The following is a 27,177-nucleotide window of genomic DNA, read 5'->3' as shown; positions in this document are numbered from 1 at the left end:
TATGATATTGCCAAACAAAAATATTGCGATACTATGCTGTATCAATTTTTTCCCTCACCCCTTCCGAGAGCAAGAGTTACATTTGTCCACTTTGGGCTACTATAGAAACATGGTGGTGCAACATGGCGGACTCTGTGAAGGAGGACCCACTCCCTATGTAGATAAACAGCTCATTCTAGGGTTGCAAAAACAAGACAGGTCTTGTTTTCAGGTGAAAATACACACACAAAAAAACATTTTCCCTTTCTGCCAATATACCGCCTCAATCCTACACACTGGACCTTTAAGTAAAATTTTAAGTCTCACAATTTTACTTGTAACAGCGTATGTTTAGACTGTGATATTAAAAGTTTGAAATAAAATACCTTCCATCACTGTTTATTCTTTTAATCCTAGTGAAGGTATCACAGTCTGCCAGCTTCGTCATGTCTGTACCAGCTTGAATAAAACAAGTGTTGAAACAATTGGCTGAATTATTAAACAGAAATCAAACAACTGTGATAATCAATTAAGTCCCTTATCATGCAACCAATGCCAAACAATCACTAGTTACAGCCTTTCAACCATGAGGATGTGCCACTTTTCTCAGTTTTAAAGAATTATAAATTAATTATCGTTGAGTTTTGGACTGAATAAGAAATGTGAGACCATCTTGGAAGTTGTGATCATTTTTCACTGTCTTATGTTACAGACTAAACAATCAATAAAAATCACCAACAGAGCAATCAGCTATGAAAATAATCATCATAATAAAACAGACTTGTCTACAGTATTTCTCACATTTGAGGAGCTTTGAAACCTTCAGATCAGTGGCTCCTCTGATGTTTTCCTACCTAGCCTCACATTTGCCTTCATAGGAGTGACTAAGCTGAATAAAAACCTTGCCTGCCGGAGAGATTTCCTTTCTTCAATCCCGAGTTTCTCCTCGGTGCATTTCTCACCTCCTAAATACGCCTCGGGGTAGGAGGGAGGAAAATCTGAGCAGTGCCTGGCATTCTAAATGCTGGAGATTAGCTTGCTATGTCAGCTTAGCATCCGCCCAGATTCAGCTTCTGTGTCACTCTGCTCTCCTCCACCCCTCTGTCAGCAGCAGCAGCAGCAGCAGCAGCAGCAGCAGCGGCGGTGGCGTACTGCACTCTTGTTAAGTTAGCTCCCTTCCCTACTGTACTTCTAAGTGCACTCGAGCAGAGCCCATTTGGGACTGCTGGTTGCCATGGTACCGGCTCCATCCTTCCCACAGGAACAGTACAAGAGCGAGGAGAGTTGAGTGTGCGACGGGAGATGTCGGGCCATGCGAAAGTTCAGTGCAGTCTTTTGAAACAAAAACACAGCGAGTCTAAATTTAGGAAACAGGGTGGGGCCAGAGGGAGGCAGGAGGGAGATGACGTTTGCCGCATTTCTTCCCCTGTTTTAAGCATGATCGTTTCACAGTGTTCCAAGAAGAACCGGGTACACTGACAGAACCCCCGCGGGAATGCCAGGAATGAAGGCAATGCAGTGAAATTGTGCAGAACAGGAAATGCTGTGTGTAACAACTGCATGCTGGGTATTTGCATCATTAGTGTGAAAATGCTTTGCTTCCTATTCCCATGGAAAGAAAGCACAGAGGGGAGACGGCCTGGTGCAACGCAACGGGCAGCTAACTCTTCCTCTGCTGGAGTCGAATCCCCTCACATGGTTAAAGTCAATACTCCTCCACAAATATAGCACACTGTGACTGGATGAGGCTTTACACTGTCAGAGCACCTTACTATCCTCCAGAATACAAAGTGTGCTGATGTGTCCAGCCTCTAACACGCTGAAACAAAACTGAAACTGGGAGAAATACTGTCCGAGAGGGGTTTCAAACATGAAGCATTTGGCACTGGTGTATGATTTGAACAACAGGCGTACTGTTGGGTATGTAAATGAGAGTTTATTAGAGTAGAACAGCTGTAAGACCCATAAAAGTAGGCACCATCTGACTCCAAACACTGTTCTCCTTCTCCCAACTCTCCTCTTCCCCCTCTATTTCCTTTCTCTACACATCTGATGTAAAACTACTGAACACAATATAATGTATATGTGATCAATTTGTTTACCAGATTTGCAAGTTAACCTCTCAAACAACTAAACTAAACTGGCCTTCCAAGAATGACACAAACGCCAGGCAGGAATTTCAAGGGGGCCACAAAGGCCGTGGCCGCTGTGCCCCCTCAGTTTGGCCTTATGTCCCTCAGACTGTTGCATAAGCTGTGACCACAGTGGCCTCGACGCCCTGCCCGCACCGCCCCAGCTGATTTCACCATTTATCCTCTGCCTCTTTCCTGTCAATGTGGTTTTCAGACACCAGTGTGCACCATACGAATTAAAAATAAAATCTCCCTGAACCCTAAAGTTAAATTCATGCATTTGTTAAATTAATTATTTCCCTGGACTTCAAAATCATTGTTTTAATGGATGGCTTTGCTGCTGCATTTTGCATTTGGCCAAGTGGCCTTGCCCCTAACATGATGAAACTCCAGGCCTGAACTAATGATAGACAGCCCAACTTGTTAGATGTATTCTGGGTGCTCTGCATTAAAACCATCCCGTGTTTTTGGTACTGAGCTGCATCAGGAGACACGGTGCGGTGCAGTTCTTTTAAACAGTGACTTCCAACCATTGTTTTGCTTGTGACTCCATCAGATAAAGCCATGTTTGTTAGAGTTGTGAGGAGTACAACTGAAGTGGTTTTCCTTCCATAGGCAGTATAATTTGAATATATTAAAGGTCCAGTGAGGAATATAATATAATAAGTGTGTTTTTAAAGATATTTTTTTGGGGGCATTTTTTGCCTTTAATTGACAGGACAGTGAAGTGCGAAGGGGGGAGAGAGAGAGACATGCAGCAAAGGGCCACAGGCCGGACTCGAACCCAGGCCGCCGCGGCAACAGCCCCGCACATGGGGCGCCCGCTCCACCACTAAGCCACCGACGTCCCATAATAAGTGTGTTTTAATCAATGTATAATCACCCAAAAATAAGAATCCCTGGGTTTTTGTCAACTTAGAATGACCCATTTATACCTATGTAGGGAGTGGGTCCTCATTCACAGAGTTCGCCATGTTGCACCACCATGTTTCTACAGTAGCCCAGAATGGACAAACCAAACACTCGCTCTAGATAGGGTTATCTGCGTTTTTGCATCGGCCACCATAATAAGCAGCACCTCCATGACGAGCAGTGTGGAGAAAACAGTGAGGTTTTTTTTTTTTTTTTTACGTGAAACTGCTTTATTCTGTGTTTTTAGCAGATTAACAACCAACAACCAGTTCCGTTTTGAAGGGGAAGAGACCTCGGTAGATAATTCAGCTTCTGGTAAAAACCCAAACATCTGGATCTTAAGTTATCAGAGAAAAAAGGTGAGCACACAGTAGCAGGTGCTGGGTTAACAGCCCATGTGTTACAAGCTGAACTGTGTCGGAGAAACACTGATTTATAACGTGACACCACTTTATTCAGTGTATTTATCTGCATATATCACTTGGTTTGTTTGTTTCAGGGAGGAAGAGACCTCTGCAGATAATTCGGCTCCAGGTAAAAACAATGAACACTGAAGGACTTCTAACCGTGAGAAGATTCATCCGGTTGTGATCCTCAGCGCCAGATGCCACTAAATCCCTGTAAATCCTACATATACTACTCCTTTAAGACGCCAGCGGACGTAAAGCTGTGCACTGTTTTACAATACAGAGGCAAATATTAGAGAAAAGTCCAACAACTGGCAGAATTTTATGTAGCAGAAGTAATTCTCAAGTTGGAGCCAAACACTTTTAAAACACAACTTTCAAACTAAACTACTTCCTCTTGGTTTTGTTCTACAATCATCAAACAGCAACATGCATTTAAGAAAAGTTTCATTCTCCATGGCACACTTTGACTGTATATCCAAGGGACTATATGACTCTATGAATGTTGAGTTTGCTTTGGAATAAGCTGATATTTTAATCATCCTCATAACTGCAGAGACAACTTAAGACCAGAGCTAAAGCAATGTATTGGTGAGGAGTGTGTTATGGTGCAAATGCTGGATATAAAAAGTGCCACAAACATGAAAAAACTCAGATCAGAATTCTTTTCTGACAACCATAAGAAGCACAAACAGACAGATTTTCAAAGACACACATAAAGCACAGAGAAACTACAGTATTAGGGGTGTTCAACAAACTACAAAACATTTATAAAATCAAGGGTAGATCGTCACACGAAAGCCAGCAGAAGCTACAGACATTACACACAAGTGTTGCAACTTTAATCTAGCAAGGACAGGTAAAACAACAATTAAACACTACAGGGAGGACAGCTTGGTGCAAAGATCAAGAAAACAGGCTTGAAGCGTACCCTGAGGGACAAGGGTGCCCTTCCCTGGGACACAAGACATCAAAACACAACAATCTACAACCAAGGCTCACCTGAGGCCAGCACACAGGAAGACAGCACAAAGTTGGGAACACACATGTCCAACTATGATCTGAAGCATGACTGCACAACAGGCTCTGAAGTAGGAGCACGACACACAAACAGGAGCAACACTGAGCGCACAGAGATTCACCGCAGCGGGGGTAAACACAAGCTCAGGGTGCAACTCACCGTGTGGTATCCCCGTGCTATGGGTGGCTTTCCGGTGGGGTACGGATCCACGGTGTCGATGATTGTCTGCCTCTCCCCTTTCTGGTTGATCTTCCGAAAGCGCCGACGGGACTGTCTGTGTGAGGCTTGTCGCTGAAAGTACTCCTCATTTTCATCCATATAGTCCACCTGGAAACGAGAATGAGGGAGGGAGATGGAGTGAGGGGGGAGTGACTGTCTTCATCTTCATTCACGCCCTCCCCAAAACACACACACGCTCAAACCCAAAAACCCCACCCTCCTGTACTCTATCTCTGATTCCTCCCACCTCCTCCCCCTGCCTGCCTGCCTGCCTCCCGCCCCTCTTATTGCGTAAAAATAGAAGTGTGTGTGGGCTGCACGATGCACACCTACGTCAAAGGGTGCTCACAACACAAAAAGAGAGACAGGGGGAGAAAGAGAGCGACGGAGGGAGATGGAGAGGAGCTTGATTGACAAGGCAGTGATGAACACAGATGGAGTCTGGCGGAGTTAAAGACAAGCAGACTCTCTGCGTCTCTGTTAAACACATCAACCACAATGAAATTACATGTTAAAACAAGATAAAATCCATGTTTCCATTTTTAATGAGCTGGGAGGAGGGAAAAAAAAATGTCCAAGTGGAAACTGGCACAGGATGACACTTTGACATCGCAGGCAGTGAAGTCATAATCTACAGTTTTCTGAAGTATTTTTGGTTAAACGGGACCACTCTGCTGCCTGGCGGCTTTGGGTCAATCTGGAATGACATATTTAAGTTTCTTCTTTTTTTTCTGGACCCGTTCCTCCTCTCACTCTCACTCGCTACTTTCACTGCGGCTTCACATTTCACAGTGCTCAGCCTTTGGGATTACACCACTAAAATCTCTCTCTCTCTGCCGTACCAACTGCTGCCATGACAACGGCAGGGGAGCTGTGTGTGAGTGAGAGCGTAAGTGTGATTTTGTGTCTAATTGCAAATCTCGGAGCAATGTGTGCATGTTGTGTGTGTGTGTCTGTGTACAGTACGGACACGTGAGCATCTTATTTTTTCTTTCCTTTTGATGCGTCAGTCTCTGCCCATGTTTGGAACTGTGTGCATCCTTCGGTGTGTAACTCAAACTTGCAGCAGATGGGGGTTTATCCATATGTATCTATATTTCAGCAGCACCAAAAACCCTCCTCAGTAATTACAGGGCGGGTTGGCACCTATTATAGCAAAAGGGGGTAAGGCCAGAAAGTGTCTGCAGCGAGCAGAGCAGAGCAGAGGGTGTTATTACTGAGGGCTTTGTGAGTGGCTGATACAGGCTCAGTTAACAGAAGCCCCCCCATCTACGACGCGCACTCATGGAGACACAGCAATTACAGCATGTGATGTGCTGTGGCTGCAGTGGTGCCAACCATCCGTTATTATATGCTGTCAAGACGTGGGGTATGTTTCATGTCTTCCTTTATAAAAAAAAAAGAAGATGGCAACAGGGAGGATTTGTACGTATTAGAGATGGTGGAGAGTGAGCGTGTAGATGCATGCATGTACTGTGAGAAACCATATCAGAAGTAACATCTTCACAGTGGGGAAACGGTAATCAGTGATCAAAATGGTGTCACGAATTGGCTTCATTCGCCACAGTGTGTGCAGATTTGCTGGCTTAAGTAGTGAAAGTATTAAAACAGCTTTGTTCACTGTCCCTCAGCACTCTGTTGCCTGCAACTGGTCAACAAAATGTTCATTATGGTAATTATGTTTTTCCTCCGAGTTCCTCTTTCAAGATGAATCTATCGGATGATGGATTTGTGTAAATTATAAATGACAGAATGTACAATTACATGCATCAATATAAAGTATAAAACACCATGTTCTTCCTCTTATCTTATATTGTATATCTATGAGGTTCACCTCAATATTTCAGATGATACAAAGTGCGGATATTAATGCAAATCACTAATCTTAAAGTTAGATAAGACAGGATTTATCCCTGTAGTAATGCTTAGGCAAACAATCGATTAGTCTATCGACAGGAAAAATAATATGCAGCTATTTTAATAATCAATTCATCATTAAAGTCATAAAACATACTCTACCTCTAGCTTGTCAATTTTAAGGATTTGCTGCTTTTCTCTGTTTATGATGTTAAATTTTGTACTGATGTTCAACATTAACACGCTTTCGGCAATTAATGTGGACATTCTCTCTGTTTTCTGGCATTTTACTGCAATGTGAAGTTTTGGGAGGGAAATAATCTGCAGATTAATTAATAATCTAACAAATCTTTAGTTGCAGATCTGTATATTTTGTGATTTGATGGACGTCCCTATTGGTAGACATGATCAGCTCAAAAGGGAGAAATACTGGTAATATTCCCTATGAAAATTTGCAACTAAAGAAGCTTTTCTGATGAACAGGGAAACATCTTAAAACAAACTCTAGTCCAGTTTTGATTAAACTCTCCAGACCTCCTATCCTGTCATATCTGAGCCTGCAATTTTCCCCTCTTGCCTACACAAGAAGACTTTGAAAAGACTTTTAAAGGATTAAAGTCCGACACTTTCTCACACCTGAAGACGTGAGTTAGAGATGTACTGATACCGCTTTTTCCTTCCCAATACCGATTCCGATCCCTGAACCTTAGGTATCTGCTGATACCGAGTACTGATCAGATACCAGTGCGTAAAATAAAAACGGATGGGATATGAATTGTTGTATGTCTCAACTCCTAAAACTCTATGTAAAATATTAAGAAATAAATATATAATAGTAGAATTAATGCCATAAAACTTTATTATTATTATTATTATTATTATTATCCAGTGTTGACACAGATCAAGACACAGGTTAAAGTGCAGCCATACAATTTGGTAAAAAAGACATTATAAAGGCTACAGTAGAATGCTTTTTAAACTCCGCTCCGTTTCCGTTTCGTTTGCCTGTAGCGTGCGTATGCGAAATGACGTGAGGCATTACGTGGTATCGGATTGGTCATAGGTTGTACTCACCGATACCCGATACCGCATTTTAGGCAGTATCAGAGGCATTTCTGATACTGTATCGGTATCGGTTCAACTCTAATGTGAGTATGTAGTCACAGACTGTAAGATTTTGCAAACACTGGGCATGTTGCAGGATCACCATTTTCACTACAGCTAGATTTATTTTGAGATTATTTCCCATCCTGCTCCTGGGGGAAAATACTGCGCCAAACTCCCTTAAAGAATTATGACATATTAACAAATCTGCATGTGTCTGCAAAAACACAGTACTCCAGAAACACAAGATAAAAGGTATCATACACTGCCTGGCCAAAAAAAAAGTCGCCACCTGGATTTAACTAAGCAAATAGGTACGAGCCTCCTATTGGATAATTACTGCATGGGCGATTATCTTTCAGCTGGCAACAAGTTATTTAACCCCAACTGGTGCAATGAGTTGCTTCTCATTTCCTAAACAACCATGTTGAAAGACACATCCCGTGGTCGTGGAAAAGATGTTAGTCTGTTTGAGAAGGGTCAAATCATTGGCATGCATCAAGCAGAGAAAACATCTAAGGAGGTTGCAGAAACTACTAAAATTGGGTTAAGAACTGTCCAACGCATTATTAAAAACTGGAAGGATAGTGGGGACCCATCGTCTTCGAGGAAGAAATGTGGCCGGAAAAAAATCCTCAATGATCGTGATCGGCGATCACTTAAATGTTTGGTGAGATCAAATCGAAGAAAAACAACAGTAGAACTCAGGGCTATGTTTAATAGTGAAAGTAAGAGCATTTCCACACGCACAATGCGAAGGGAACTCAAGGGATTGGGACTGAACAGCTGTGTAGCCTTAAGAAAACCACTAATCAGTGAGGCTAACCGGAAAAAAAGGCTTCAATTTGCTAGGGAGCATAAAGATTGGACTCTGGAGCAATGGAAGAAGGTCATGTGGTCTGATGAGTCCAGATTTACCCTGTTCCAGAGTGATGGGCGCATCAGGGTAAGAAGAGAGGCAGATGAAGTGATGCACCCATCATGCCTAGTGCCTACTGTACAAGCCTGTGGGGGCAGTGTTATGATCTGGGGTTGCTGCAGTTGGTCAGGTCTAGGTTCAGCAACAGTATGTGCTCAAAGAATGAGGTCAGCTGACTACCTGAATATACTGAATGACCAGGTTATTCCATCAATGGATTTTTTCTTCCCTGATGGCACGGGCATATTCCAAGATGACAATGCCAGGATTCATCGGGCTCAAATTGTGAAAGACTGGTTCAGGGAGCGTGAGACATCATTTTCACACATGGATTGGCCACCACAGAGTCCAGACCTTAACCCCATTGAGAATCTTTGGGATGTGCTGGAGAAAGCTTTGCGCAGCGGTCAGACTCTACCATCATCAATGCAAGATCTTGGTGAAAAATGAATGCAACACTGGATGGAAATAAATCTTGTGACATTGCAGAAGCTTATCGAAACAATGCCACAGCGAATGCGTGCCGTAATCAAAGCTAAAGGCGGTCCAACGAAATATTAGAGTGTATGACCTTTTTTTTTGGTGGTGACTTTTTTTTTGGCCAGGCAGTGTATGTCGACAGTATTCTTGTCAATTCGGCTTCAATAAGATCTATAAAGACAAACTACATTTGCCTACACACTTTACATTTTAGATTTGTCGCCTCAAGTCGCCTCCAGCCTCTGTTGGTTAACTGTGTTACTGACTCCCCTGCATGTTTACTGTCTATCTGGTTTGCTGCTTCTTGTTTGGTGCAGGAGAGAGCGCACCTTTTGGTTGCTGACGATGTTCACGTCTTTAAAATTCAGTATTTGATTGATGATAATATTAGACATGTTTGATATTATCAGACCATCACGATTAGAGACAGACTGACTTAAGACAGTGTTATGACCACCTTACAACAAACAATTGAGATCATGTGAGAGCGCTACAACTCTAGCAAAACTCTCATTTTATTCTGACATTGGAAATTTGTCTGCAACATTGAAATCACTTGTTTAGTTTAAGTCCAGCATTATCTGATCTACAGTCGTGCGTCATCAAATGAACAGACTCAAACTAACAGTGAGTATACTGTACATACAGTTTCTCGCAGCGCTGTAAACAACAACTGTTCTTAAACGTGCACAACGATGAGTTTGTCTCTGCTATTCGTCCTTTTCATCAGCAAAACTGCATCTGTTCTGATCTGCGGATCTGCGAGGGCTTCTGGTCAACAGATGATTGAGACGGGAATGATTTGCTCTCAACAACTTGGTCTGTGAGCCAACATTTGATTTGCCATAAAACTGGGTCAGCGCTTCCACCAGCCGTGGACTCGAGCAACCCCGCACATGCTGGACTCCATTAAAGATGACGGAGTTAAATACAGCTGCGCTTTAAGGCTGTGATGAAATGTCAACAGGAGGCAGTTATAAAAGATTAGTGCAAAACATCACAGGGATGTTATTCCCCAGTTACAGCTACACTCTGCTGTAGGTCATGTAAGTTTGGTGATACACATGGGTGCAGCTCGATCTTTACATTTAAATGAGTTACAAAACCAGTCATAATCACAATTTTCCAGTTTGCTAACATCAGAGACAACTGAGGCTGAACTTCTGTCAACACTGCTGGTTTACATTGAAACCAGGATATTATTTTAAATCATAAATGACATGTAAATGCATTTTTGTGCCACAGAGAACCAGAGTTTGACACTGCAGTAAATGAAGGGTACTATGCTTTACACATATGTAACACAGGTGTTTGGATTCAGGTTAGTGACAGAAAATTATCATTTGGGTGGGAAAAGCTTCGTCAAAAATAAAAAACGACTGTTCCATTTTGTGTGTTTGACACTTGTGTGCTAAAAGCGTGAACAATGGGACTCACCACAATCATCTCTGAGGGTTCCAGGACGATGCACTCACATCCACGTCGCAGGCTGCCTGCTGATCGCTTCCCAAAACTGGACAGAAAAAAAAAGAAATGAATGAAATGATTAGAAAGCCTACGTTTCCCTAATCAAAGCCGAGCAGTCTAACATGGATTAACAATCTGTAAATGTATATTACTTCTGAGTTTTGACTCTCACACCAACAGCCAAGAAGCTCAGACATATCACTTGAATGTCTAAGTCTATATCTGCCCGACATTTTAAATATGCAGTATGGAATGTCTGTTTAAAATGTTGAACAGAGCAGCATTGACTGGACAGTTCCTCCTTTCAGCTGTGACCCCTCCCACCTGAAGGGAAACACCCGCCTCTGGAAAAGTCCACTTTCATGACGTCACAGTTTGTACAGTATGCCTGCTCCTAATGAGCTGGGGAAGCGGGGGGGAGTATTAAAAGCAGCAGAGACCAAAACGACCAAAGCCATGGAAATTCTGAGCATGAGAAGATCCTAGATGTGGGCCTGGTGAAGAATGCAGCCTTTGTGCGGCACCCGACTTCACTGCAGACACAACGGCTTCCTTGTTTGTTATTTTTAACATCTTTCGGCTCAGAATGTGACCCGCATCTCGTTGGTTTGTGATTGCTTTGTAAGATAAACTAAAGCGACTCCGAAACAACAGACTGTTGTCGGGACTGAGTGCCCTTGCCTCGTGCTGTGCAGATTAGTTTTGCATTATTTATATTCAGTAGCCAGCAAGTGAGACATTTATCTTTAAATTCACTTTGAGTCAAGGTGGCCTGGAAGCTGAAGACATTCATCTATTCTTAATGATTTAGAGCTGAAAGAAGTATAACATACAATAGAGCAAACAATTAACTTTGGGAGCTGAAACAATGAGAATAACTCAGTTGATCAATAGTCAGTGGTGAGAAAATAAATTTGGAACAATTTTGATAATCAATCGATGGCTTGAGTAATTTTTTTAATGCAAAATGGCAAAGATTCACAGATTCAAAGTTCTATAACAATAAACCAAATACCTTTGAGTTTTACAGTGGTGGTTGTGCAAAACAACTTGAAGATGTCGGGATGCGCTCTGAACTTGTTATATGTATTAATAATAATTTACATGACATTGTACAGGTCATACAATCAACCAATAAATTGAAAAATAATTAACAGGTTTATTAATAAGAAAAACAGTTAGTTAGTTATAACAGCTGCAACAGCTAGTTGCAGCCTTAATGACGTTATCTCTCTATTTATGTATTTATATTTATTTATTTTTATTCATTATTGCATGTCTTCTTATCATTATCTGATAATACTACTATAAAATATCAAATATGAAAAATAAAATATAATTTTTCAAATTTAATTTCATATATGTTCTAACATAATTGGTGGTGGTTCTCAACCTTTTTTGTGGCAAGGACCTCTAAATTAATTAAGCAATATTACATGAGAGGGTGTGCTTTAACGTCATTGGCCATGAGCCAGGTGTGCTGTTATGCTGATTTGGGCACATTCTAAATGTCTTGTTGTCCAATCAGATCGCTTGGTTGGAACTACCTGTTGTATGATACACATTAGGTCACAGCACCTCGTTTGATAAGAATCTGCACCAGGGACGTCTGTCTAAAAACATTTTGGTTGTATGATATAATCAAAACCAGAATTTTATAGTTGTCAGCCAGAGCTGCAACGAGTTGTTGATTCAACAGAAAATTAATTGGCAACTGTTTTCATAACTGAGTCATCGTTTTAACAATATCTTAAGGAAAAAAGCCAGAAATCTGCAGGTGTCATGCTCCTTAATTGTGAGAATGTGATGTTTTTCTTTGTCTTAGATGATAAAAAACTGAATTACTTTGGATTTTTACGCCTGTTAGTCAGATAAAACACCATTTGAAGATGTCAGCTCAGGCTCTGGGAAAACTACACAGGGCTTGTTTCACTATTTTCTGACATTCTATTAACAACATGATTTATCAATCTACTAAGAAAATAAGAGGCATTTTAATTGCTAATGAAGTTAATCGTTAGCTGCAGCCCCATCGTCAACAACTGAGGAGACAACCGCAGAGGAAGTAACACCGATGAAAACAGTCCCACAGCATTGTCAGTCTTATGACTCTTACTCACAGGTGGCTTTATCTATAGTGAATTAAATAGTGAAAATAAACTATTCACAGTTTTTCTGGGAACCCCCCAGAACTCTATGGAACCACTGGCAGGCCCCGAACCCTGGCTGGGAACTACTGTAATGATTTACAGTCTATTTAATTTTGTTTTTTGAAGCTTTGTCAAATTGATTCAACAGTTGAAAGAAAATTATTCGGCAACTATTGCGATTATAAAGAACTGATTATCATTTCTTAAACAAAAATGACAAACATTAGCTAGTTCTAGCTCCTGAAACATGCAGATTTGCTCGTTATTTTTTAATATATAACAATGAATGAAGTATCTTTGGGTTTGGGACTGCTGGTTGAACAAAATAAGTAATTTATAGATGTCATTTTGGGCTCTGGGAAGTTGTGATGGGCATTTCATGCTAGTGTTTTTACATCAAAGACCAGACGATGAATCCAGAAAAAAAAGCAGATTAATCGTTAATGAAATCTTTAATTGCGGCCCTATGTTTTTATCCTCATTCTTGCATCAACTCACAGTTAAGTTTTAATTCATAAACTGGGTCTTCTGAAGCCAAGCTTCACTGAGTGACTGACACAGTGAGTAACTGCAGGCGTAAAAACTTCTCAGTGCTCACAGTGAAGTGAGCAGTGAGTTGTGGTGTGTGGCTACCTGCGTGGAGGCTGAGGAGGTGGCAGCTTTCATCAATCACACTGACAGGTGCAGACCTCGAAGCACAGCATGGTCTAAATGCTGTGGAGCCCCGGGCTTGTGGCTACATGTTGCGTGTACAGCTTGGTCAGGCTGGAAAATAAATACCAGCCAGCTGCAGAGAGCTGGCCATACTCTACCTGCCACTTTGGCAAAGAGCAAATAATGATTTTTGTGGTGCCTTTTATTTTCTAAAAGTCGATTAAGCTTGCTTTGCTTTTCTCTTTCTGCCTCACAGACAAGCCTTTGTTGGGTTTTGTGTTTTTCCTCTTTTGTCAGCCGTTCTATTGTCTCTCTGCCAGGGCTGCAGTTTTACTTGACTAATTTGTCAACTTTCTGATGCCTCTTGAACAACAGTTTGTCAAATAATAATTCACAGTAACTAGTGCTGAGGCGCATGAGCTGAAATATGCACAGCGAGCTCAGTGCATAAAGGCAGTGAGGGGGTTAATGCTGATGGTTGCTGTTTGCTTTGCCTGAGCCTCAGTTTAACACGTTTTAACTCTGCTTGTATCCCCGACATACACAAGCCTGAATTCCACCACGGGGCCAAACAGAGCTACAGTACGGAGAGCTTACTCAGTATTTTCTCTCACAAGAAGACAAACGTTGTAATTCTTTTGCAACTTATTTCCAGCAAAGATGATTTGTCAGCTGGGCAGCAGCTTCAGAGAAACAAGCGAGCGCTTTTGATCTGGTTTTATAGACGTTTGGAGTCGGTACCCACTGTGATCCTGTTGAGCCTCTAGTGGCTGACTCCTCTTTGGGGAAAGCGAGTGCTTCCACCCATCGCGCATCACAAAACACGTTAGGCCACCAAATGCAAGCACCAAAGTGACATGTTCAATCATGTTCCTCCATTACATTCCTGACATTAGTAATCCAATCCTCCATTTTGCAGGAGGCAAATGCCACTGGCAACGTGAGATATTAAAGAAGGGATTATGGCAGTGGAGAGTGAGGGGGTGGGAGGGCTTTTCTAACACAAACGTGTCTTGTTTGGAGATTAAAGCCTCCACTGCTCTATGACTAGTCCTGAGCAAATATAAAGTGAGAGAACTGCTGTGAGTGAATGTAAATCAGACAACAAATATAATATGTCTAAAACAAACATGTGATGCTTGGTTGGTCTGACGTGTGAGTATCTCTGCAGCAATCACCACCGTCACAAGTTTGACCCACACAAATATTTAGTTTTTTATTAGTGCTACTAATGATGCCGAAGTGTGTGCACAATCTATTTGCCATTAATAATTGAGCTCCGAGGAATTTGGGTGCGCAGGTTGATGCAAGGTTTGTGCTTTCTTCCCTGGGAACTACAGTGTGTGCTGGCTGACACAACCAGATAAGAGACGGATAGGAAACAAGCCAGATGGTTGAACAGGTATGTAACTCATTTATAACTGAGCACAGCGCTGAGCAAAGATTATCTGTGTCACACTTTCCACACCAGAACGCTGTTACGTGTGCTGCGTCCAACTGCACAATTTTATATGCCAATGCTGAAAAAGTGTTATCTTCACCTCACTTCACTTTATTGTGTCTTCAAGGGGACTCACCCTGCAGAAGCCATGAAAAATACATCAGACAACATGCGGTACATAAATACATAAAGACGCAGCACATACAGACAGACAACCCCACAAATACACTCATCAAAAAAGAAACAAGCCACAAATTTTAAACAATGTGACATACCACATTCATATCATATCTAAGTTGCCTTAAGGAGCAGTGTCTGACTTTCAAGTTGTAATTATAACTGGGAAACTGGGATTTTTCTGAAATCTTAATGTATTTAAATTGGCACTCTATAATATGGAAGTGCCTTAAAGGAACAGTGTGTGGGACTGATTGGTGTCTGGCTGCAAGGATGGCAGACTGCAACCAGAGGAAACTGTACGCCAAGTGTGAACTCCTGGTTAGAATTCCTTCAGTGTTCATTGTTCAGGAGGTTTTAACCGGGAGCCGAACGATCCGCAGAGGTCTCTTTCTCTCCAAAACAAAAAGATCAAATGAATAAAACCAGTGATAACATCGAATAAAGCAGCTTCATGTTAAAAAGCAGGGTTTTTCCAATGTTGTTTGGCTGGTTGCAGACAAGTTGCGTAACTTGAGACTTTCAGGTGGTTTTAACCAGGAGCCAAATTATCAGCAGTGGTCTCCTCCTCTCCAAAACAAACGGAAAAGGTGATCTAAACCGGTAAAAACACTGAATGAAGCCGTTTCACATTAAAAATGCTGTTCGGCTTATTACGAAGGGGCTGCTAACTATAGTGGCTGACGCAAAAATGGTCCTCTCTCAAGCCAGTGCTTGGTTTGTCCGTTCTGAGCTACTGTAGAAACATGGTGGACCCTGTGGACAAAGACCTTCTCCCTACGTAGGGATAAACAGCTCATTCTAAGGTAACAAATGCACAACAACACTTATTGTCAGGTGATCATACAATTAAGAAAGTATACTTTATATACTATATTCCCTTTCTGCCAACATATCCCCCTAAATGCTACACACTGGACCTTCAAACCCAAACAGACATGGATGCCTTACGTCAGCCAAAGTTTGTTGTTCAAGGAAATAAAACCCACATGTAATGAATATAGTGCCACCTTGCCCGGTGACGTCAACGCTCCAAGGTCAAAACATGGAAATGGTTCCCATGCCACAGGACAGAAACACAATTTAAACCTTCATCTCAAAGGTAAAAGAGGAAACTTTTCCCGTGAAGGGTGATTTAGATGACAATGCACCTGGCTTGGTGTAGCACCTGTTGCTTTAAGATTGCTCAATGTATGTATGTCAACTCCATGAGAGCTCAGATTTAATGAAAGGCTTAAAAAACACAGACAAAAATTTTCTGTCTGCGTTTTAAAGCTCGACTTGGTGTTGTCATTAAAATTCAGTTTGCTGCCTACTTTTAATCAGTCAAGGTTTATTTGCACGGCACCTGTCATACAGGTTTTGGCAAATCAAATGCAAATGCAAGCGCTTGCAGGTAATTGACAAGATCCCATAAACATAAACTCTACTAGTGGACTTTAATATGCTCCCAAACATGCTGCCATCACACTCTTTGTGTGAGCTGGTTTCAGACAGGCGGCCAGTGTCTCATTTTCAAATTAAACCCTGAAGCCCTCTCTCAGTTGACTGACTGACATCTCCCCTGCCTCAGTGGCCTCCCATTCCCCTCCCGTTATACAACAAGCTTGGGCGTCTGGAATGTCATTCCCCATGCATCACCAGCCTTTCACTCTGCGAGCCCGGCAGCCCACCGCCAAAGCCTCAGATACATTCTGCCGTCTGACTGAACCAGCGCAATCGCTAATCTGCACCCCTGGTCTGAGCTGGAGGAGGAGGTTGGAAAGCAGGGGTGGGGGGGGGCTCCTCACTCTGTTAATCCGTTTAACTGAGTAAGTGGTGAGAGGGCACACCGGCTTTTTTAACCCACCAGACCCTTAAGAAGGACAAAGATTAAACTCTGGTTATGCAAGACTTTAGACCCAGCTCAGAGGAGGAAGTGACTGTCAATGAAAACAGCATCCAGGCTTGAAGGGTTTACCAGCATCCCCTCTGAGCTGCAGCTGACCGTCCAACCTCCTCTCACACTGCAAACATAAACAGAATTCCTCTGAGTAACGGTGTGGCTGCGCCGCACACATACCCCAAACCTTAACCCTGCCACTTCTGAAATAGAACCTGACACTGATGCCAAGAATGTGCGAGTGACTCTTGACTTTAGCTTCCCAAAATACAACTCCACCGACATCATAATGGCAAAGAGAAAAGGGCACTGAAGAAGAGTTTCATAGAGAAGTAGCGAGCAACTAGGCGAGCCGCTCAAAACTTTTCCGAGACGTATCAATCAATCACAGCTGCATCTATAAACCATTTCTAACACATTCTCCCCCACAGCAGGAGCTCCATCTTTGTTTTGGTTTCAAGGTTGCCAAAAGCCCCCCCTCCAAACATGAAGAACACACGCCCCTTTTACTGGCAGCACACACTGCACACTGACAGATCCAAAATAACATCAAAGTCGTGTTTCACATTCCAGACTTGAAGGTTTTACTGCAACCAGCTCCCGGCTCCGGAGACGAGTCAGATTTTTAAATTACAACCAAAAACAGAGGAGTTTCCTGGCGGAGCTGTAGTGAGCCTCATGCAGGAGTTAAGTGCTGCTGTAGCGTGGACACTCACCCCCAACTCTCCAAACTGCTCCCAGAGTGACACCGCCACCTGATAAAATAAGAGGGTCCCTCCGTCTAAAATATCCCCCCGCTGTTAGTCCACAGTCGGTCCGACAGGCATGTTCCAAGTCCCGAGACTTTGGTGTGACTGCGGCATATCGTCCTGCGCACACCCGAGTGTTGCTGTGTGAGAATGGGAGTGTGTGGCTCTCAAAGAGTGTGTGTGTGGATCAGCCTCTGCCCAATGGCTCTGCCCCCTTTCTCTCTCTGCCTCCCTCTCTCTATGTGTAATGTGTTTCGTTGACTACAGCCAGCATTCCAGCGTGCGACTCACTTCCTGCTACAGAAAGAAACAAGTGAGTGAGAGGGTAGGGTGTGTGTGTGTGTGTGTGTGCGTATTATGGAGGGGTGGTTAGGCGTGGACAGCGCCTGTCCTCCCCTTTCGGTAGAGGTTACTCATGAACATCTTTTCTCACGACTTCTGTAGAATCTAAAAAAAGTTTATTAGTTTTGAGTCACCTGAAATTTAGACTGTAACTCAAACTTCAATAGCCTAAATGTACGGCTTACTGTTCTTACTTCCCAGCATGCAGAATATTTTAGTTAAAAGGCTTCATAAGCTTCTTTTTCTCTACTTTTATGAAATGATAGAATCTTGTTATGGGTGTTTTTTCACACATGCAACTCACATCAGTCACAAATTCAGATTCAAATTAAAAACATGACGAAGAATACGTTGTTGTTTTTTTTGTTTGTTTGTTTTTTGAGTGTTGCAAGTTCAATTTTTGATAACATCTAGCCCTAGTTTGTTCCTACTTTAGCCACTTCTCCATACTTCATAACTTCAACCAGAGTTCATACTTCTAGTTCAGCATTGAGTTTGAATGTGCAAGCAAACAACACAGCTCAAAATTTAATGAGTAGGCAGCGTGACGGATGAAGGATTAGACTTTAAACTGCTTTACTGGTGAAAAAAATAAAAATAATTGGCAACTAGCAAGTCTTGTCATTACCAAACCCTAACAGAGGAGTTGTTGAATGAACGTAATTCTTTTAGTTTGTCTCACTTGTTTTCCTAACCTACAAAGTCGAAGGACATGGGGACAAAACAGTTGCAGCAGAGACTGAAGCCATATTTACAGGGCTGCTACAAAGTACCTTCATTATGCCGCCTTTGCTTTTTTACATAGAACCAAAAAATGGCAGCATCATACCTCCTCAGTATGTGCTTTCAGATTGCATGCCGGCATCCTGGAAGCAAAAGAGGCATGACAGGCGTTGACGTGAAACACAACAGCTCTGGCCTCTATTGTGACATATAACATATGTGCCAGCAGCGCTTTCTAAACAGAAGCAACAGCAAAACATGCCAATAACAATCAATTACTTCCCCTTTTATATGGCAGTCGATCTGGTCCTCCGTGTCTTCTGAATTTGCGGACATTCTCAGTTGGTGTTCGTGTTCTTTGAGTTAGCTGCTAACTGCTGCTTTTTAAATCTCCCTGTGATAGGTTGCACACATACCACATCATCAAAACATCACACCCGTCCTGTCCCTTTATCATGGCTGTCGATTTGGCGCAGACGCAGACAACTTCCTCTCCCCATTCTGCAATCGTACCTTTTATGAAGAATGGTGTGGTGGAATAACAGCGTGCCATTTCCACCTTGAACAGGCAGTGTAAAAGGGGCTTGAGATATCCTGCCAGTTACTTAGCAATATGAGGCAAGATACAAAAATGCTGGATCCTACAACGCCCACAATGCAACTTAGGGTCTTTTCATTAAACTGAAATACCTATATCTTTCAAACTCTAATTTATATCACATGCTGTCTATCAAATATTTAAAGACTCCAAACCAAAGCTAAGATAACCCCGATGACTTTATCAGACAGAACAGCTTTGGAGCCACAGAAGATATATACAACCGCTTTCACAGGCTGTGTATAAGTCAGTGGAGTGCCCCTTTAAATGATATTACCTCTGTAGTTTTACATCAGAACAGCTCATAAACAAACTGAACTTTTCAGCACTAGTTCAGTTCAATTCCACATTTAAAGGAGCCTCATAATTTTAGGTTGAAGCAATCTAATAATTTTTACAGTGTAGCCAGAACAGGCTATAGTCAGCAGCCTTATTACTCTGGTACCAGCGCTCATGTGAGTCACTGTTGGCAACAAACCAGAAAAGTTATTTTAAAATGCTTTTCTCTAAAAAGAGGAAAATATTTCTTGTCACTTGCACAATCACTTTTGAAATGTTACATAATTGTGGACATGTTTCAACACTGCACGAGAGACCACATTAACCAGGCAGCGATAACATTAAGTTTGCAGTTATAGTTCTCTTTATCTATGTGAGGAGTAAATATCAACTTTCAAGCTTATCACCCTCTGCTTCCACAGAACATACAATATATGACAATCCTGAAAAGAGATGAGTCAGATCTGTGTTTGTGCAATAACAGAATGAATTTTCATCAGATCAGTTTGTCATTTACAGTCACAGATGAGTCTGTCTGAGCTGCTGCCGGCTGTCTAGAAATGATTTGATGCTTTACTGACCTTTTCTTCCTGCAGTTTAAACAAACAAGGCTGACATTCCTCTGCTAGCTTGAACCGCAGCGGCTGATATGTGCTAATTCAGTTAAGACTGGTGGTTTTGGTTCGCCAATATGCAGCTGATAATCAGGAAACTGTTCAGCAAATGACCGGAGGTGAAGTCCTGACAGCACTCAACTGATAGTGGTGATGAATGCAGGCAGCGGCGAGGAGGAGGAGGGGAAGTAAAACCAGTCCGGGGTTAATGAAGTGTACATCAAGGTGGAAGTTATGACTTCCACACAGTGGGATGTTACTGAAACTGTTACTAAAAATATTTCGACGTGTTTATTACACTATTGTGGTCGAAATATATTTAGTAACAGTTTCAGTAACTAAAAATATTACTAAAAATATTTCGACATGTTTATTACACTATTGTAAACTGAGACAAGTAAATGTTGTTGTTTTGGGGAGAAAAAAATGCTGATTAAGACAGTTACAAGCTTTAGACAGGCGTAACATGTATGTACCAGAGCTGTGCATTGCTGTTAAGAATGAACTCTTATTTATTAGTGTTTTCATTTTCTCTTTCTCTTGTGCACGTGCAAATAGTTTTGCTAGTTGTGCACTTTTCACGACGTGGCTCACACAGTCCTTATGATTTCTTTCTTGTTGTATAGTGCCCTTGTGAAGCACTTTGTGACCCATGTCTGCAAAAAGCACGATATAAATAAATTTTACTTACTTATTATTATTTACATGTTTTGCCAAATTCTGGTTCTGTCTATTGCTTAAAAAGTGTTGCAGAGTTGCAGAAAACAGAGCTGCAGCATCAACACATCTTATTTTAGAAACATTAATTTTATAAATAAGTCCGAACTCATACATTTTCAACTTAAATGTAGGAAAATTCAACCCCAACAACGAAAAAGCTGTCATATACCACAAAAATCACACTTCTGCGACACAAACAAATTTAAAATGTGGTACTGTTAAGTTTGTGGTTAGTGGTTTTGCCTGATGAAGGTCTAGTTACCGAAACGTTACAGCATAAAAATAACTGTTTTTGCAATACATACAGTGTGCGGGAGTCTTTTCCACAAGTTTAATTCTTCACGTCCCTCTCCTACGCACCTGTTTGGAAATACATGTGCCAAGTATTCCTTTGTTTTAGTTAGTGGTTTTCAAACTTTTTGTGCCCAAGGCACACCAAAGGGCAAGCAAAAAAATCTCAAGGCACACCTCTATTTATATTTGTGCACAACAGCTTCCACAATGTGTGTTATCACGACATAATACTACAGAAATGTAGTAAAATTGCTCCGTACAATAAAGCAATCCACTGTCCCACTCATGGCTTTCTCCTTTTAAATGATATCATCCTTCACACTGGCTGCTAAACAGGGCTTTAGATGTCACACACTTATAATTCCCACGCGCCAATGGCGACAAATAGGTTCCTCGTGATTTTTTTAAATCTAATTGAATTATATCACATTTTTTAGCTAGAGTTTGCCTCTTTATTAGGAAATAGGTGTGCACAATATACTAATATATTCTAGGGCCAGTTGAATATTCCCATGATCACAAAATCCCACGGCACACCTGGGTTGGCATCACGGCACACCACTTGAGAACCACTGGGTTAGACCGATGCACATTGTCCACTTGACTATTAGTGTTCTGTTGGATTTTCTTCTGTATTTTTGAATAAAAATATATGAATGAATAAAAAAAAAAACCTCAATAAAATATCAAGAAAGTCGCACTTCTCCTACACAAGCTTAACAGATAACACTAAGATCAGACTACACAATATCAGCCTGATAATAGCCCAGGCGACAGATGTTAGACATCTGGAAAGAAAATGAACACCAGGTGCAACAATTACTTGTTTTTATCCTGTGCAATGTGTTATAGTGGAAGACGACCAGCGCATCAAACGTCTAAAAGACCGCCATGTCTAACATATTCTGTTCCAGCTTCTACAACACATTTTGTGACGCAGACCAATGGGAGTAAAAGCTGCTCTTTCAACTGTGAAACATGGTAAAGCAAAGAAACAATGATATCTGCTTTCATTTTATGAAATCAGAAGAAAACCAAATCAATCAATAATACATGCAGCCCATTGTGTCACCCTCTGCACACTCATCCTGTTTCCTTTTTCCTACCCAGTGACAGAAGACAGAGCCCACATTCATAGATATGAATGATTCCAGATTCATCTTAATTCATAAACTGTTATTACACAGACAAACATTTGTTGTTGGTGGAACAGTCAAACCGGTCTATGATGCTTTCCTGGTGTATGTCATGAAAGATGGCGGGCTGTGATTGGTCCGAGTCCAACGTGCAGTCTGTCAGATCACAGCCAAAATGAATCACAACGCTGTGACGGCCTAATCTGACAAAAACCATCAACATGTTTCCTGACCCTGACCTGATTTCCTTTAATGACATGTTTTACACAGCACGTGTTTCTACATGTTCTAAATCTGTGTCACCCGCTTACTAATATTTATTTATTTGGGTTGTATTTGATTTCATGCTGGCCTCTGGATTAAATAAAGCACAGAGCTCTGGCTTCTTCACTTAATGACTGAGTCACTGCTCTCCCTGTGGATCACATCTCACTACAGCGGCCAGAGAAGGGAGGGGGGAGCACAGAGAGAGGAGCACTGAGTGAATGATGGAAGCGTATCAGGTTCTCAACTTTGCTGCCAGAGTAGATAGGAGCAGCCATTTCTGGGTAGGGCCTGTCTGAAACCCAATTCCACCACATCTTTAAAAGCTTCAGGAAGTCCCGCTGGACTTCATTCAGTTCCTCATGTCACAACCAATTTCCCCTCCCAGCCATTTTGCCCTCGCCATTTTTTTCCCTTTGCAGCTATGGCCATTAAAAAAACCCATTAATGACAGAAAAAATTCCAGGTATGAAGGAAGAACCTGAAAGTTATGTCTGATAGTTTGGAAATGATACAATAGTTTCGGCTTTCACAGGTTGCTAATGAGGAAATGCCTTATCACGTACACAACCACATATTCAAACGTCACTTCTGTGAAAACACTGACACACTGCTGAAGCAGGAAGTGTGACAGTTACGCATCCTCCTGTGACGTCAGATGGCTTACAGTAAGAGCCTGCTTCCACCTGGTATTAACATGCGTCGGATGATCAGATCACTGGTGGTCAGCTCTAAGTCTGTCTGTACACACCAGGTATTAGACTGGGTCTCCACATGCGTCTCCAGTGACCACTTGTGATCTTATCTTATTTCCTTGCTCTATATGCAAATAAACATATACATGATTTCCCTTTGCAAAGACAAAATGTGTTGTTGTTTTTAACTGGCTGGAGGTTTGACGTGCTCTATGCACACTTAAGCTCTAGTTCATTAGTTTGCCTCAAAGGGACAGACTGCAGGAGGTTGTGCAGTGGCACCCTGCAGTCCCTTCACATCCCTGCCGCTAGAGGAAATGTGCTGCAGGAGTGTGAGCCACATGCCGAAGACAGCTGGTGAGAGTCTCCCGCACACACACAATAACAGGGCTACCTGTTAGCATCACATTGCTTATGTACCTTTATACTTATTAACAGGTTGAGCAACAGAGTTGAGCCGTTCCAGTGTCAGTGTGAGTTTGTTGGGACCGTTTAACAGCTGCTGCTGTGTTATCTCATGCTTACCAGGACACACTGCAGAAGAGGAGAGTGGCTCCAGACACAGTCCTGCAGCACTGCGCTTCAGCAGCAACAGAAAGTTTGCCTACCCGGTGGGGAGTTGGATAACCAAGGAGGTCAGCTGAGTAGGTGCTCCTTCAATGTGGCCCAGGACACATTAGTGTAAACAGTGCTGAAAGAATGTGACTCAGACCACCTCTCAATGTGGTTTGAGTGGTCAGACAGTCCCTCTGGGATTTTGCAGGCTGCTTTTGGGATTGTTGTGGCCTGAAATGCCTGGTTTCACAGCAGTTTTTCTAAACAATGCCATGAATGTTGCAATGTCTATAGCTGTATTTTTGTTTTTTTGTTTTGTGGGGGCAAGTGAAAGCTGCAAAAATAGTTGTGATGCTGTCTTGAATGTTTTCCACAGAATTAGAATCTATTTGTGAGGCTCTCCTCCTGCTCTCTCTTCCTCGTTAGCAGAAGCTAACACAACACAACATGATCTTATCATTACTCGTCATAGTGTGCTGATTGGGCAGAAGCCCCACAGCGGTGGTTAACATTCAACACTGAGCTGTTAATCTCACACAAACGTCGAAACGGCCCGACACTGACGCAGAAGCAGTCTCATGATAAACAAAGAGAGAGAGGGGCTGAATGTATCAATACACTGTGCTCAGCTTTATAATAAAATGAGATTTATCTGTTCTAAATGGTAAAATTTGAGGTTAAGTTGCAGTGATTGGACAAAATTGCAAGGCCACAGGAATTGGCTGAGAAAAATGAAATCCTGGAGGGACTGATCAGATCTCAAGACACACTGACGATGCATTGGATGTGTTAACACCTTTACATAGAGCTGCCCTTTTGATCTGACCTGATGCGTGTTAATACAGGTGTAAAAAGGGCCTTAGATAGTATCGTACCACTTTGTTAAAAACTTTTCTCTGTCACTGTTACTGGGGGAAAAGTCATAACCACTGCAGTGAAAAAACTGGTTATTAATTTCCTATTCCTTCTTGATTTGAATATGTACACTTTTTTATTATTTCAAGGGTTGAGTGAGTTTCATGACCGAAGCGTCCTTGAAAACCTGAACCAGAATGTGTCATTTTGAATGTGTCATTTCAAAAACGTCTTCTTGTCACCAGGGAAATGGGCCTCGCTTCATTTCCCCCCAAGAATGATGTTTTTAATGTGGCAGCCATACAAGGGCTGTGGCAGAGGCTAAGACTATAATAGAGTGCTGGAGTGCTCTGTCTTTATCTTTATACATGTAAATGTGTTAATTCATCGTGCTGCGGACTTATCAGGTCATATCATCATCGAGCCCTGCTTAATGTTTTTTTCCTGATAGTACTCTGAGAGTCATTGTGTATTATAATGGGGCTTTATACGTGCGAGCTGTTTGTTGTTGACACACTCCTCTGTGGTTACGTTGGTTTAGGTTATGGGAATAACACAGTCGTGATTAAAAGAATCCTGCATTAAATGTTTTGTGGGATACAGGATGCAAAGTTTTATGCCCAGCCACACACCCGACATCCTCCCTGAGAGGTTTTGTGGTGCTCTAACGACATCATGTTACGTCCACTTTCGCTTCAGAGAGATGACGGTCGATATTCACACAATCACGAGAGGTCGCTTGTCAAGAAAATGTCAAACTTCTTGTCAAAAACAACCAGTGCTGTCATTTTTTCTGGTGAGGATAGTTTCCAAAGGTGTGTAAGTTTGAGTGCATTTATACTAATGGAGGTTAAATAGACTGATGCATGCATGTCTGTAGTGCACGCAGAGGTCCTGTTGTTTCTGTGCCTTTAGTGTCAGCCTCCACTTTGTTGATCTCGCTGTTGCTATGCTGCTTAACATTATGTTCCCAAGACAAATCTTCCGCTTGATCCTGTGATTCAAGCGCTCAATGTGCAGATGACAGAAACAACAGTCTTGTGCAATGCAGATGACATCTAGACAAAAGTGAGCTAATTATCAACTATATACAGTCTCATGCAGCAGAGTGGACCCCTGCACAGGCTTCCTTGCAACATATGCTTAGTAAACATTTTCAGAGCCCTCTCTTCCCCAGCGACTGCAGTCGAGCATTAACTTTAATCTGCCAATACCTGCAAATCCCCCTCCGGCATCCCACATACGCATTTTCACCTTGGCAAAACTGAAAAGGTTATATTTAAGAGGGGAGCAGCTTTTGTGGCACATTTCCGATCGAGTCTTCCGTTTCAAATGCCTCCCACGTTCATGTGAATCCATAGAATGACCGCAGCCGACCCCCGCAGTGCTGCCGGGACAGCTCTGCTCCGCGGGCTAAAGTGACGGGGCCCAGAGTGCTCCGAGTGGCCGTAGGTGTGTGTTACGCAAGCCTAATGGATGAAAAAGATCATTGTTTTCAAGACGCCCACAGAGATGGTTCATGTAACAGATCCACTTGTGAAATCGCAGCTTTTTAACATTTGGGTCTTGGCTTCAGAGGTGGTGATCGCTGCTGTGAGCGGATGGCTGAGAGCTGGAGAGGGGAACATGAATGTTAAGTCCTCTGAGGGTGTTGTAGATAATTATTATCCATCATGGGGGTGGGCTCTGGTCACAAACACACTCTCTACCACTCCTCTATCTTCATATACTCAACTCATTGTTTCTTTGTACAACCCACATCATCAGAAAAAGGGCTGGTGGAAATATTTGTAAATCGCGGAGATGTTTAGAGTATCTTCAAACACCTTTTTTAACCAAAACTAAATAAGATTAGATTTTCCCTTCAATGTTGCTGAAACCTAAATCAAAGTAGCTGGTCGCTACTCAGTTTGGACATCATTAATTCATTATTTAGCATTTATAAGAACACAGATTTAATGAATGGTTTCTAACATACTTTATGACACAGCTTTGTTAAATTCTCAATTGAGATTAGTAAATTACAGCATTCTAAGGTGTGCTGTTACTGAAGAAAAGAACATTACTATGGTCGCAGTTCTGATCATAGATGCTTAGAGGAGCAATAAGATCATTTTTAAATCAACTTTTTGTGTCAAAATATTGATTTCTTTAGTAAGTAGCTGCGTAATAAGCGGGATAATGTACAGTGAGTGGACAATTATTGCAAAATTAGCCCTTTCAAGGTGATTTGAGACCCCTCCACTTCATGTTGAGATCCTGCATCACCCCCTGTCTGGGTTAATTTTGCAATGATGATCCTCTCACTGTACATTATCCCTTACGTAATGTAGTTGTAGGCTGTTAAAATTACATTTTAAGTGTTAATTAATGCACAGTATTTGTAAATTTTAGCTTATATAAAAATTTCTAATATGAAGACATATTTTATGTCACGGGTGTCAAACTCATTTTAGATAATGGGCCACACACAGACAAACTTGACCTCAAGGGGGTTGGACCAATAAGACCATCGCAAAATAACTTATAAATAACAATGGCTCCAAATTTCT

General features: G+C 41.9%; 1 protein-coding gene across 20 annotated transcripts in view; it reads right to left on the bottom strand.

Annotated features, from left to right (window-relative positions):
• rapgef2b (Rap guanine nucleotide exchange factor 2b) overlaps positions 1-27,177 on the bottom strand; it is a 151,511-nt gene that overhangs the window by 64,253 nt on the left and 60,081 nt on the right. For 18 of the 20 annotated variants that reach the window (XM_033632782.2, XM_078169508.1, XM_033632789.2 and 15 more), the window contains exons 5-6: positions 10,468-10,543; positions 4,611-4,778 (exon numbers count right to left, since the gene is read on the bottom strand). In XM_033632782.2, the coding sequence (XP_033488673.2) occupies positions 4,611-4,778; positions 10,468-10,543 (244 nt within the window). Of the gene's footprint in view, positions 1-4,610; positions 4,779-10,467; positions 10,544-17,517; positions 17,770-20,073; positions 20,136-27,177 lie in introns of those variants that run through there. The other 2 variants (XM_078169519.1, XM_033632793.2) reach the window with 2 other exon arrangements.

This window comes from Epinephelus lanceolatus, chromosome 7, assembly GCF_041903045.1.
Source record: "Epinephelus lanceolatus isolate andai-2023 chromosome 7, ASM4190304v1, whole genome shotgun sequence".
In the NCBI taxonomy this organism is placed as follows: domain Eukaryota; kingdom Metazoa; phylum Chordata; class Actinopteri; order Perciformes; family Serranidae; genus Epinephelus; species Epinephelus lanceolatus.
Note: the sequence above shows the minus strand (reverse complement) of the source record. Positions and strands in the feature narration are given on the sequence as shown.